Source organism: Empidonax traillii, unplaced genomic scaffold (genome assembly GCF_003031625.1).
Source record: "Empidonax traillii isolate 1590-97213 ecotype Southwest subspecies unplaced genomic scaffold, ASM303162v1 scaffold217:size1918799, whole genome shotgun sequence".
In the NCBI taxonomy this organism is placed as follows: domain Eukaryota; kingdom Metazoa; phylum Chordata; class Aves; order Passeriformes; family Tyrannidae; genus Empidonax; species Empidonax traillii.
This window is the reverse complement of record NW_020955410.1, coordinates 1,792,575-1,806,678: the sequence shown is the minus strand read 5'-3', so window position 1 is coordinate 1,806,678 and position 14,104 is coordinate 1,792,575. Positions and strand designations below refer to the sequence as shown.

Genomic DNA, 14,104 nt, shown 5'->3' with positions numbered 1-14,104 from the left:
GTGTTTCTTACCAATTGTGATATAATCTAGCACACTTCATAGGTGATGCTATGTTCCTTAGGCCGAGTACATTGCTATATTAAAAGATCATACGTGTGTGTTTTTATTAATATATTTTTTTCTGATTTTTAAGGGGAAACAGAATTTGCAGATGCTAATGCTTCATCTTTTTACTGTCCACTGGGATTTTTTTCATGTGGGGATGGACAATGTATTTCATCTGACAAACTTTGTGATTTTGCACCTGACTGTTCAAACAGCCATGATGAAGCCAAGTGCCGTAAGTGAAAATTTAAAAATCTATGTTGTTAAGCTCCTCTGATTGTGTTTGTTTGTCCTATTTGCAACGCTTTTATGACCTCATAAATCTTGCACTTTAATTAAAAGTAAAAGCTCTTGAGAAATAGTTACTTCACTTTGATTTTGTTCTGTGAATTTTCCCCCTTTTATTTTCTGTAGCAACTATTTTTGTCCTAGTATTGAAACCAGAAAAAAAGTTTTTGATTAATTATTAAGTAGAAGCTACTGCGTAAAAGAGAGTATTTTATTTTATAATGCTAATGCAGTGGTCACAGACTCACATTCAAATTGTATATTTTTTATACTTAATTTTGATGTGAAGATGCCACGGCTTTCACCAATACCACTAACATGGTCACAGATATTATTTAATGTGATTCAGCATTTTCTGTTTGGATGTGTTATGACTCCAGTCAAGGTTTCATGCCTAGGCTTTCTCTGCATGGAAACAAAGAAGTGGGAAAGTAGAGGGAGGTGATGCATCTCAGAGTCTCTCTCTCCACTGTACAGTCAGTAGGGAGCTTGGAAATGTTTCAGTCTCCATGTAGCTTCAAAAGTCTTTTTGATTCATTCAGTTGCCTGCTCTGCATAAGAAATCACAGTCATACTTTTGAAAATGAGTCTCTTGCTTTGAACTATCAATTTTGCTATAAAAGTCATGATGCATTTTCAAAGGAAGTTGCCATGGGCACTATTTAATACAAGCTTTCTTTAAAAAATATAGCATGATGGTTTTCACACAAATAACAGAAATATTGTAGAAAAGATTCTCCAGTTATTTTCTGCGCTGTTACGCATCACAAAGCACAAACTTCTTCACAGATGCTAATACAATCCAAATTCACTGCTTATATTTTATAGTTTTTATTAGGATGTTTGAAAGCTGTTGCTCAGTTATATAAAAATCTATTTGACTATTAGCAGTTAAAAGAAATATTTACATCTTCTATTTGTATTAATGTAATTTCTCTATAGATTTAGTACCCTATCTTTCTTGGCTAGAGCACTCATGTTGAGTGTTCTAGGTGTTTAGAAAGATAGGTATCCAAAATATACAGACCTTTAAGATATGAAACTGTGTTTTGTTTTATTAGACAACTGTTTGACTAGTTAAAACCAGAAGCAAATATTAAATGTTCACTAAGCAGAATATCTTTCCTCTTGTGGGCCAGAGTAAAGAAAATTCTGATGTGACCATAGCATAGCTGAGGTTGGAAGGGATATCGAAAGATCATCTGGTTAAACTCCACCCTGCTCAAAGCAGGGTTCATCAGAGCAGGATGCCCAGAACTTTTCACAGTTAGGTTCTGAATGTCTATGAGGATGGAGAACACATAGCCACTTAGGACACCCTGTTCCAGTGTTTGATCACTGGAGTACAGCAACAACAAGTCCTTGTTGCTTCTTCTCTTTTCTCCAGGCACTACTGAGAGGAGTTCTTTACTCCCTCCCTGTCCACGTTACTCATATTAAAACTCTTATGACACTCCATCGCTATTTGATTTGCTTCATACTTTTTTCTACTTTACTTCAAAGTATGCTTATTCACCTTATGCAGCATTGGGTATGATAGTCTGGATTGTTTTCACATTATGCTTTGTAAACTCAGGTACTGGGTATTCTCTGTCAACATAATAACACTTCTAAATCAATAGTTTAATTAAAAACATTCTAAACAGATTTAGTCACAAGCAACTTTCACTGTTCTGGGATAGCAGTGAACTGGTAGCTTTTAATCATGAAAATTAGGATCTACTTGGGCTTTTTGCCATTTATATTGCCTTTTAGCTATTCAGCCTGTGTCTTCATTTCATCATACATAAAGGTGAAGACAAATGTCCCGTTGGTGTTTAATCAGTCCTAGACTAGGCTTAATTGCAAGTTGCCTATGTGGTAACTTATTTTCTCTTTCTTTTTCCTCTAATTGCATGACTGAAGAAACTTTTATTATACCGAAGTCTCAGTTGCCCAGACAATACATTAACAATGCCATGTTAAAGGTTAAGCTTTGGAGCCATTATATTTATGGTGATCTTTGCTCTAAATATGTTGCTGACTTATAAATCATTGATAGTGCTGAGCTGGCTCAGTGTGTGCTAGCACTGCAGATCATAAAGTGGGAAGCACAATGTAGGTACACAAAGGGACTTACAAGTAGTTTGGCAAGTTGACCATTTCTAAGCAGTAAACTTGCCTTCCACCATGTTAGTCTGGTAGTCTACAGCACTTCTATAACAGCTCTCGTAATTCTTCTCAAATGTTATCTCACCATCTTTATGCTTATGAAGCACACCATTACTTTCTGTATTTGTTATGTATATTCTTGCAATTGGATGCAAGCACTTTATTTTTTTCAGGCACTTTTCCTAATTTCTGAACTTGGCTAAACATAGAATTTTTTTTTTTTACTTCACCTTTTACAACTACATCGTTCTTTTTATCAATATTCACATTTTTTTCCATGATGTTCAATCTAATAATGATTGTATGCATCTTAACATTCTTGATGTTTTTCTTCTTTGTATGAGAACCAGGCAAGAATATTACATGGGTCTTTCAAAATATATTCAATTTACATCCTATTATCTTAAATTCCAGTGAGACGATTTCCTTATATGCTTGATCCACTAAGTCCATTGATAAGCAGGGTCTCCACACAATTTTCTTATCTCACAACAGCAATTTTCAAGACATCTCTTGGTTTTCACTGCCCCTCGAATGAATTGTTCTTTTCTGTCAGGCCTGGGAGAAATCAGTTGAAGATTTCCATTTCTTGGACAGACTTTTTATCTAAAAATAGATTTCTGAGCTCACAGTGTTTGCAAGAAACTTACTGTTACTTTTCTTCGTATACAAGGCTGTCAGTGAATTTGTATTCTCTACTTGGGTCCTTTGACCATAGAAATATGTTCATGTTCTTGATGCTGACACAGGATGAGATTATTCTTTCTTCCAGGTTTCTCAGTTGCATTTTACAAAAAGGTATGTTCTGTACTGAAAAAATAATTCAAATTTATTCTGATTGCTGTGAAAAGTAAAGAAAATCCCCAAAAGACATAAGACATTGATTTTTTTTGTTTGTTTGGGTTTTTTGGGGGGTTTTGTTTTGTTTTGTTTTGGGTTTGGTTTTTTTTGAGTACTGCTACCCTTGACTAGGGTTTCCAGCTTTTCTTCTACAGATGAAGAATTTACTATGGCATAAAGCTATTATACATGACTTCCATGCATTGAAGCAGAAGAGAGAAGCAACAGCTTTTTCAAACTGCAGATTTATAGCAGTGACCCACCATACCTGTCACACTGTGTGTTTGTGCTCTGGAAGATTAATGCACAGCATGATTTCTGTGATCTACATCCTATGCATTTAGTAAAGTCTAAATGCTCACTTTTCCAACCTTAGAACTATGATGATGGAATAGGAATAAGATCAGGTTGCAAAGTAATCTAGTAACATGAATGTATTCTTGATATTCTGTCTGACCTTTGCTTATTTTTCCCTTCTGTCTTTTGTGTTTTTTTATTTTCTCTGTCTACTTATGGTGTGGATTATTAGAAAAAACTATATGGGTTTTTATATAAAATAAATATGAAATAATTTACCAGGATGTTCTGACACGGGTTTATTCTCAGCCACAGTCACTCCAGGGTGTCCTGATCCCATGGGTCCTCATCCACAGGTCACAGTCCCTTTTAGGGGAGTTCACACTGGAGTTCCAGCCTGTTCCTTCCAGTACAGCAGCAGCCATGACCTGGCCATCTGCCAGCAGGCACATCTCCTGTGTTGTTATCAAAATGTTCCCAAGCACAGTAGAGTAAGGTGATAAGCAGTACAGCAAGCAATGAAAAGAAGAGGAAACTACTAAGGAGCACTAGGCTCTAATAAACAGTTAGGAAAGCAAGCACCATGGCAAGCACAGGAGTGTGCCAGTTAATATCTAAACAGCTATAAATTCGATCCAACACATTCCAATCAAACCTGTTGTTATCTCAAACCCTTTGAACTCCCAGATCAGAAAAATGAGTTTAAATTCAAGGAGTGAAAAGATCGTCAGCTTGTAAATCGGAGAAGGTACCTAATACTGGAAGTGGCGAGACAACTGCACTAGAATCAGTTTGTGTAGTTAAATGGTGAAGGAATGGGAATAAAATAACTTTTATAGAGAGAGGAAAACACATTTGACAGTGGGTGAAGAACATCTAAAAAGAGGGCATTGCTTGGGCGTGCTGATGTGGGAGAGAATAACCAAGAGGCTGGAGAAAGCCAGGACAGGAGGGATTTAGGCTGCTGTGAAGGAAAGACTAAGACCAACTGGTCAAGGTGCCTGTGATAAAGTGTCAGGAGATATAATAATAATGGAAAATCAAAAGTTTGGTGAGAGAAAAGAAAACAAGGAGAGAATGGGAATGAAGGACAGAGATGTGGAGCAGTGATGCTTTGGGAGGGATCAGTATAAATTGTGCAGTTAAGTGACAGAGAGTTGAGACTAGGTGAGAAGACCTGGAGCAAGGAGCTATTTGGGGAAATGAGGTGAGAGAGTGAGGATTTCCAGTGATACTAGGACTGAGAAGGGGTCAGAGAAGAACAGTCGTGGAATAGGAAAAGGGGAAACAGGTTGTGGAAAGGAAGAGCATGGAGGAAAGAACAAAGGCATTTTTGTCACAGAGACCACACATATTTTCAGAATTTCTAGGAACCCAGAAGGTATGAGTCTAACTTTTCTACTTGTTTCAGCAAATACATACACAGTATTTTTTGGCAAAAAATAAGTCTCATTGTATAGTTCCTCTTATTTGGTTCCTTGCAAATTATGCACTGTGACAACAAATATTGCATGAGCTTCACTGTCAGAGAAAACAGAGAATAACAAGATGGTCTGAATAGTGACTGTTGGATTTTATTTTTGTATAGTTCAGGAAAACCAGGAACATTCCCTTCAGTTGCACTGAATTTTTGCAGAATTTTATTTCCCCTCATAAAAATCTTAATCTTTGCAACTCCTACAGCTAAGTTCTGAGACAGTAGTGAAGTTAGTTCTTAAAAATGTAGGTGCACAGTGAAATCACTAGATTTATTTATAACAAAATCTTTCTACTCTGCATATTTTGTCTGTCTTATACACAAAGCTATTTCTCATTTCACAAGAGATATATGCCTCGACGTTATGTACAAGATAGGTTTGTCTATTACTAAAAAGCCCACATGACTGAAATCACAAATAGGTCTCTTACAACTTCATGGTTATTGAAATGGATTTCCCAACAGAAATCAGCAAAAGAAAATGTTCTGGAATGTTTATTTCCTCTAGCCATCTGTAGAGGAGACTACCATACCTGTTTGCCCTAAACCTTTAAATGTGGATTTTTTGTTGTTGTTGTTGTTTCAAAATGATAGCAGATAATACTGGGAGATGGAAAGTGAAGGAAAAGCCAACTTATTTGAGCTTCAAATAGTGACATGCTTTTTGATTTTTTTTCCCCAGTTAACATTGCTTCTTGCTGATGAATGTTTACGATAATTTTTAATTGACGTCTATTCAGTTTTTCACTGTGGAAATTACACCAATTCACCTAAAAAGTACAGTCTTATTTGACTGAATGTACATCATGAAATTATTAAATGTTAACTCGGATAGAAAATATAAATATGAGAAGGCAGATGAGACACTTTTCAGTGTGTTTGTGTTAAAAAGGGGGTTAAAATAGTTTTTTAGGATGAGTATGTCCAGAGTTAAACTTGTTTTCATTTTAAAATTACTGATTAAAAATCGTTCAGAGTTTTTTGGCATGTTAGAACCTTTTAAAACAGCTTTTAAGTAAAAAAAAAAAGTCAGTAATTGTCATAATATCTCTTCATAATGGTCATAGTCGAAGTCATAATATCTCTTCATCTGGATTTTTTTTTATGGTGCCTTCTGTATAGACTTATATGGGCTGAGAGACAAGGAGAGATTTTGGGGATTGTAGAGATTGATGAACTTTCAGTCTTAAAGAAGTGCTAATATCTTAAACATTTATTTTTAAAATATTGTTTTCAGCAGGACTGTTTGGTAAATTCCTGTTAGGCATCATTCAGATTACAGAGAAGTTGAAGTCTGATTTGAGAAGACCTTTTGAGTAAAGCTCCCCAAAACAGAAAAGGACACAGAAACAAACCTAGAGCCTTGTGGTAACAACTTAGATCAGAGAAAAATAAGTCTGCTGAAGATGTAAAGGCAGCTTTCTCAAAACATCAAAAAAGAGGCTAAATGGGGCAGCAAAGCATAAGGTATCTGCATAGGTGGCATGGATACCACTAAAAGTTAAAAGAATAAGATAGGTGAAGTCTAAAAGAAAAAGTTAGAAAATATTAAAAATTTTGATAGGTTAAGTGCAAAAATGCAGTAACTAGATGAGAGGAAGTTTAAGAAACACTACAGATAAAGTCATCAAACACGTGAAACACAGCCTGGTGGAGCACATAGGATCATGTGATGCTTAGAGTGTAAGAGAGCATGTAAAAAAAGAAGAAATAGAAGAAAAGCAAAAACTAACATATTAGGAGAGAAGGCAAATTTGTGAGTTTGTGAGTTCACTGTGAAAGAAACTATAGTAGTATCCAAGCAACGGCCTTTTTTTCTGGAGAATCTGCCTAAAATGGAAGTACCAGTTGAAGAAGTTATGGGACAAGACAATTAGGTAATTGAAGTGTTATCAAGCATCAAGATCCAAGTGCATTTCAGCCAGGCTCTACCAACTTGCTCTATTGTATTTTCCCTAGCTGTTAAATAGTTGGTCTGAGATTCAGTTGAAGGTTTCAGGATTATTTTATCTCAATGTATTCATCCATGCTTAAACTAAATGGTCTGGTGCATCCTTTCTTTTGTGTTTTGTCTGTCTTACAACTTACAGATGCAAGAAGTCTAGGCTTAGACTTCACAGTTTTACCTTGTTTATTTGCCTCATTTGGTGTAACCATCTGTGTCCAAGGTCTGTCATATTCTTTGTTGCTGTTCTGCTGGGAATATAGAATGGTTTCTTCTATTGAGCAAAAAGCAAATCAAAAATAGCTCTCCATACTCTCTTATCGTTATGTTCTGTCAGGGGATTTTCAGTCATTTCTCTCATGCCTCAATCCTTGAATATTTGTAGGTATATTTTGTCTTCATTTTATTCTATCAAAACAGTCTGTCAAAAAATTTCTTCCTTCTGTTTTTTAGTCACATTTGATCTATATCACTTTATCACTGACATTTCTGGCCCACATACAGTACGTGTACAGCAAAATTATATTTTCTTTGATCTCTTAAACATTATTTGCTCTTTCATATTTGTGGAATGACTTTTTTAAAGCTAACCGTGGATTTCTATGTGCTTTGCTTAATAATCCACAAAGCCTTGTCTTTTTAGAGGCCACAGACAACAATAATACTAATTTGCCTCATTATTAATTTTTTATTCTTTCTAAAAATTTATTTATAACAATGTGGCACAGTTTCTAAAGAGGAAAACAAAACAAAACAAACGAATAAAAAATCCTCCCATATCTTCCATAAATAAACACAGATATAATCCTATTCCCCAAGAGACTTCATATGATTCTGAAATATGAATATTCTGAAATATGAATATCATAATATGACCACTGAAAGTTGTGATAAGAGTTTAAAAAAAAAAAAAGGTAGAATTCCGACAGTCATGCCTGAATATTTGTTTTATTTATTCTAGGTATATGATAAATTATTGATTAAAAAATCTTTAAGTAATTTTCCTAATTTCCTTCATTAAAAGCCTCTTATAATTGCAGGATTTTAAAAGATAATAATATTATTTTATGAAGATTTCTTATAAAATGAAGAAGAGCAAAATCTAATGTATGGAATAAATTCTTTACTGTGAGGGTGGTGAGGCACTGGAACAGGTTGTCTAGAGGAGTTATGGATGCCCCATCCCCAGAAGTGTTCAAGGACAGGTTGAATGGGGCTCTGAACAACCTGGTCTAGTGGAAGGTGTCCCTGCCCATGGCAGGGTGTTTGGAACTACATTATCTTCAAGGTCACTTCCAACCCAAACCATTCTAAAATTCCGTGTTTCTTCATTATAACATAATCAATATTTTTCAATTTACATTCATTCATACATGACACCATTCCACTCCTTTCTTTCACTCGTTTGGAATATACATATTTTCTAAAATATCACTGCTCTTTGAAGTGAAGAATTGAAGAACGCACCTCAATATGTTTTTCAGATCTTTTTCACTGCAGAGTTTTTGTTTCGGGGATTACCGATATCATAGTGTCTCAGTAATGTCTGATGCTTAACTTAATTCCCATTATGAATAGAGGAAGGGTTTTGTCACCATTGGCATGCTTGCTGACATTCAGGAAATCGGGGTTTTGATTTCTAGTTCCATTATCTGTTCCCTAAAAGGTCTTGCAGAAGGTTTGTTACCGCTTTGTGTGCCCTATGCTCTTGCTCTGTAGCATGAGGATTGTGAGGTCTGTTTTCAGCACTTCCTCACGTTCTTTCAGTACTTTGACTGCAGCACCTTAAGAGGCAAGGAGTTGTTTTACTGAACACATTGCGGATGGTGATGGCTTGGTTGTTCCTGTTCGGCTGAGGGTTTTCCCAGCTATTATTAAACAAATACCTCATCTCTACTATGAAGCCACACTCTGCCTCTCCATGACCCTTTCTTAGATGTATTTCTAGAATATTGTTGTATTAGAAACATTTTATTTCCTTTTCATACTGGAAAAACTTGTTTAGTAATGTTAGATAAAGAAATAGAATATGTCTTCATTTCAGCTGCTGTATGTGACTTTGAAAGAGAGAGCTGTGGCTGGATTGAAACTGTAAATGGAGATGAATTTGACTGGGTAAGAAGTTCCAGTAGTGCTCTTCCACCTGTGTTTCAGAAGCAAGCTCCTCCATGGGATCACACCTACAACAAACCTGAAGGTAAGAAAAGTCAGGCCTAGAAAACAGAGAAATGGAGTTGATAAATCTGCTCTTTAACAAGATTTAAAGTGGAAGGCATGAATCTTTTAAAAATTTTTAGAAACCCTTTATTTCTTCAGCCTGAAAAGTTGTTTTCTGTTTTATTTTAATAGGTCATTTTATGTTCATTCTGAAGAGCAGCAACAGCATTTCACAAATAGCTCGGCTACGAAGCCCAAAGTTCAGGCAAACTGGAGCAAATTGCACACTGTCTTTTTGGTATGAAATAATTTAGGTATAAAATTCCTTGATCATCTCATATTGCTTCTTGTGGACTGAAATTGAGGTTCTAGTTTGCAATAAATGCAACTTCCTCTCAAGTATTTGTTTCATTTTATTCTATAATCATATAGATGTACATATAAGCAGAAGCACTTGGAGAACAGAACTGCAACAAGGGATGACTTTGTTGTCAAGCTCTTGGCAAAGTTATAGTAAAGGCTTGTGCCTGCATGTATGTGGACAAATACCACAGTCTTTTTCCTAATAATTCTTCAGTTAAATAAATTAGAAAATGTGAAATTTTATTCAAGAACAGGAGAAAACTGAAAAATCTAGCAGGTCCTTGAGTCACTTACAGCATCCAAAATCAGATTTAATCATCTTTAAGCAAAAGCTCCAGTCTGAGAATAGGTGTTTTGCTTTAAATTCCTTTTTTTTTATATACACAGAAAAAACCCGAAAAAATTCCCCCAAAACCCATTAAAAAAAAATCAACAACCAAACCCAAACAAACACTCTGAGTTATTGTCTTGTCTCAGACCTTTTGCAATCTTTTTAAAGATAGGCAGAAAAATTGGTGATAATTTGTTTACTAAGGTCAAAACAGTACTACCGTTTAAATAAATCTTTGGCCTGACCTTGATGCTATTAAGTGCAGTTTGTCTCAGTAGTATCAAATACATCTGCCATAGGAGAGGAAATGTCTTTTTATTCAAGATTCATGAATTGAAGTTGGAGTATAGGTTTGGAAATTTCAAGTTGTTGATTGTATTTATGATTCTGCTTCCAGTTTTGTACAATTGCCAGCCTAAGTATTTATTATTTTTAAATGCTTTGAAATCCTCAAAAAATGTTGTAAAAGGCAATATGTTAACCATAACTAACATAGATACAAGATGTACTTTTGTATTCAGTAAGGGTTCTGTTTTTCCTTTCTGAAACTTTACAATTACATAAATTTAATTAAATTTATAATTAAATTTATAAAAAAAAATTATGCACCTGAGTGTTTGTTGTTTAATATGAAAGCCAATGTGTCTCTTCAGTTATGGGTTTTAATTTAATGAAGCATGCTTCTCCTTTCAAAATCTTCAATTCTTGAAATGAGGCCTAGATTGATATAGCAGTCTATCCTACCATCAGTGAGAAAATTTATTGAATTACAGGTAAACTGGAAATAGGCACTAGGGACTTCCTATAGTCACAGAGATAGTAACAGAAAATATACTGTATGTATCTACTTTACCTGATGTGGTCCACTTTCATAATTTGTCCATTTAACATTCCTTTTTTATCGTTTTAGGTATTACAACTATGGACAGTCAGTTGGGGCTGCAGAGCTGCAATTGCTTGTAGATGGGCTGAAACAGCCTACTGTCCTTTGGAGGACATACTACAACGAGGGAAATCAGTGGTTGAAGGCAGTCATTCAACTTGGACGCCTTCCACATCCTTTCCAATTTTCACTTGATAAAATCAGTCTGGGTTTTTATGACGGTGTCTCAGCAATTGATGATATTAGATTTGAAAACTGTGCTCTCTCACCTCCAGCATTAAGTTGTGAAGGTCCAAATCACTTTTGGTGCAAAAAGACAAAAGCATGTATTGACAGTTTGTTGGTCTGTGATCTTGTGGATGACTGTGGGGATGGATCAGATGAAGAGAACTGTAGTAAGTAATTTCCATTATTACTTGCCTTACATCACACAAAAACTTACTTGCCAGTTCAACCCTGGAGTGAAAAAATACAGAACTGTTACAGCCTATCAATGTCATAGCCAGTGATGATTCCACCAAATACAGTTACTGATGAAACAGAATGATAATTTTAAACCTAAATGCATATGATGAGTTACAACTGAGGGTAAATGCAATTCAATCTCCCTTATCCAAACCAGTTATATTTCTTGAACTCATGTAAAGCATGAACATGCATTACAAGGTTATTTTAAAAGAGAAAATTTGCAGTCTACCAGTTGATTTGGGTCAGCATGCTATCTTTCATTATACTGATGAAAGTCCAGTGTAAGACATAGTGATGGACTGAGAGGAGTGTATGTCATCTCTTTTCTTATGACTTATACTGTTACTATCAAAAAAATATTAAAATATCTGTACTAAAGATAGTATTCATGCTGGACATAATTATCCCTTTCAAGGAAAGAACTTGTAAGTACTGAAGAAAGCCCAGAGTCATTCACACTTTTGATGCTCACCTTGCAGTGCTGAAGGGTGCTGTTGATGGTTTTCTCCCTGAAGCATGCATCAATTTTAAGAACTCAAGAACATTAATATAAAATAAAATTAACTAGCACTTGCTTTATCACATCCTAAGGTAACTAAATTATGCAAATCACAATCAGTTCAAGAAACTTGGGATATGTTACATACTTGAGGGGTTATCAGTCTACAGGCATATTTGCCAATTATCAACTTAAAACTGCTTTGAATTTCAAAGAAAGTGAAGGCTTTCCTATCTCAGTTTTCCCCCTGTGCAATGACTATCTTCTTTATAACCCATTTTGATGTCCACAGTAAAATATGAGTTGCAGTTTTAAACATCATTAAAGGTAACAGCTTAATTAAAAAAAAAAAAATTGGCTATAGTTTTAGTTACTGTTTATGAAGAGCAGATGCAAAGTTGGAATGCAAGTTCACCACCCCTGACACATTTTATTGTTTTACATTCGAAGTAATTGGGCTAATCAATATATTTTGCTTTGGTGTCAAGTAAAAAAGTGCAATTGTGTTATAAAGCCTCTCTTGAATTTAGCCTTGATAAAGCTATAGTGCTACTATTATTGAGGATAATAAAGATCTAAAACACAACAACAACCTATTTTTAGGACTACATGCAAAAATCAGATCACTTATTACACATACCTGCAAGACTGTATCCTGTGGCTTATTTCATTTAATTAACCTCAGTTTTAACTCCTTTGCTCAGTTCAGTTTCAGTTAAATAACTTTGCATGATTTAATTGTAATAATACATGAAATTAATAAGACGGATAATGAAATGTTTTTCACAGTTCAACTTATTCAATAAATTATGTGCAGTTTGACAGATATGTATTAAAAGAGAAGGTAATTATTTTATGTACATATTTATCCTTCAGACAGGAATGTTTTCAAGGAGAAGATATAGTCTTTTTCTGTAAATTTGAAAGACTTTTTGCAAGGATAACAAATATAATAATGCATTATCCCCCTTGTTACTGCTTTTTTTTAAATTTAAAAGATTTACAATCTGTTAAATAGATTTACAATCTGTTCTGTTTACATTTTAGACCCTGACCTACAGTGTAACTTTGAAAATGGGCTGTGCAATTGGGAACAGAGCGTAAAGGATGACTTTGACTGGATTAGAATACGAGGTCCAACCCCCACGGTTAATACAGGCCCTTTAAAGGATCACACGACAGGCACAGTCAGGGGTCACTACATTTACATGGAATCCTCTGAGCCACGCCAATTCCAAGACAAAGCAGTTTTGCTTAGTCCTCTCTTCAGCCCTTCTGGCAATGGAACCTGTGTTTTCCGCTTTCATTATCACATGTTTGGAAAACAAGTTTACAAGCTGTCGGTCTTCAAAAGAACTGTGAGTAATGCTATGGGATGGCCCTTGTGGTACAAGTTCGGAAATCAAGAGAACAGATGGATCAGACAAACACTCCACATCAGCAGTTCTAAGCCATTTCAGGTATGATCCTTCTGGGTTGTGAAGTGCTTATTTCCTTCACTGTAAAACACCGAGAGTATATAAATGACTGCACAATCTCAAAGCTATTTGTAACTGATCAATTTTACTTTGAAATAGAGTTGTAGGGTTTTTCGAAGAAATATATAAAATCATTTTGGTGGTCGTGGTGCATTAAACTTTCCCCCTAAAGCACTTAATTTTAATGTTTTGAACAGGAACATGTGTTATTTAAAGTATATAGTATTTTTGTTTTTCAAGTATCGGATGAAAAAAAAGCTTATTAAAATCTCCTACAAAACAGCTTGGCAAAAATTTTGGTTCATTAATGTAAAGACTGTTAAAAGGAATATCCTCTGCTTTGTTCTTCAGAGTTACAAATTAATCTTTAATTATATAATGCCAGAAAAGATATAATTCAAAATACTTGGCTACCAGGATAGACTAAACAATCAAATATCCTTTGGAGAAAGATATGATTAGAGTAAGTTAAAGCTATAAATCTTGACTTATTTTCTCACTCTTTAAATATAGTAAATATTATTTACCTTTCACTATATGTGATATGTTTAGTCTGGTTGAGATACTCTGCAGGGTTACTAGAGGATTAGTTAGTTCACTTGTCAACTGGTCACAAAATTAACTTAACAACCTCCTACCCCACCTCCCCCATATTATAGAAAAAGAAATCTTCCATCTTCATTTTTTAAAAGGATAAAATGCAATATTTTCTTTGGATTGTTCACATTTATTTCCTGAAAGATTATTATTAGGTAGAGAGGAATTCTATCCCCTTTGGAGGAAAAGGTATTAGTACTGCTGTGCTTGCAAAGAGGCACCTAGAAGGAGAGCACTCATTTTCTGTTGAGACCTTTTGTAGAATTGTAAAGGTGTATAAACATA

General features: G+C 34.9%; 1 protein-coding gene across 1 annotated transcript in view; it reads left to right on the top strand.

Moving 5' to 3' along the window:
* The window catches only part of MALRD1 (MAM and LDL receptor class A domain containing 1), a gene marked incomplete at its 5' end in the record, with an annotated part of 241,799 nt that overhangs the window by 45,793 nt on the left and 181,902 nt on the right, over positions 1 to 14,104 (top strand). The window contains 4 exons of the mRNA XM_027887586.1: positions 9,088 to 9,240; positions 9,393 to 9,498; positions 10,805 to 11,172; positions 12,792 to 13,204. Of these exons, the coding sequence (XP_027743387.1) occupies positions 9,088 to 9,240; positions 9,393 to 9,498; positions 10,805 to 11,172; positions 12,792 to 13,204 (1,040 nt within the window). The remainder of the gene's footprint in view (positions 1 to 9,087; positions 9,241 to 9,392; positions 9,499 to 10,804; positions 11,173 to 12,791; positions 13,205 to 14,104) is intronic.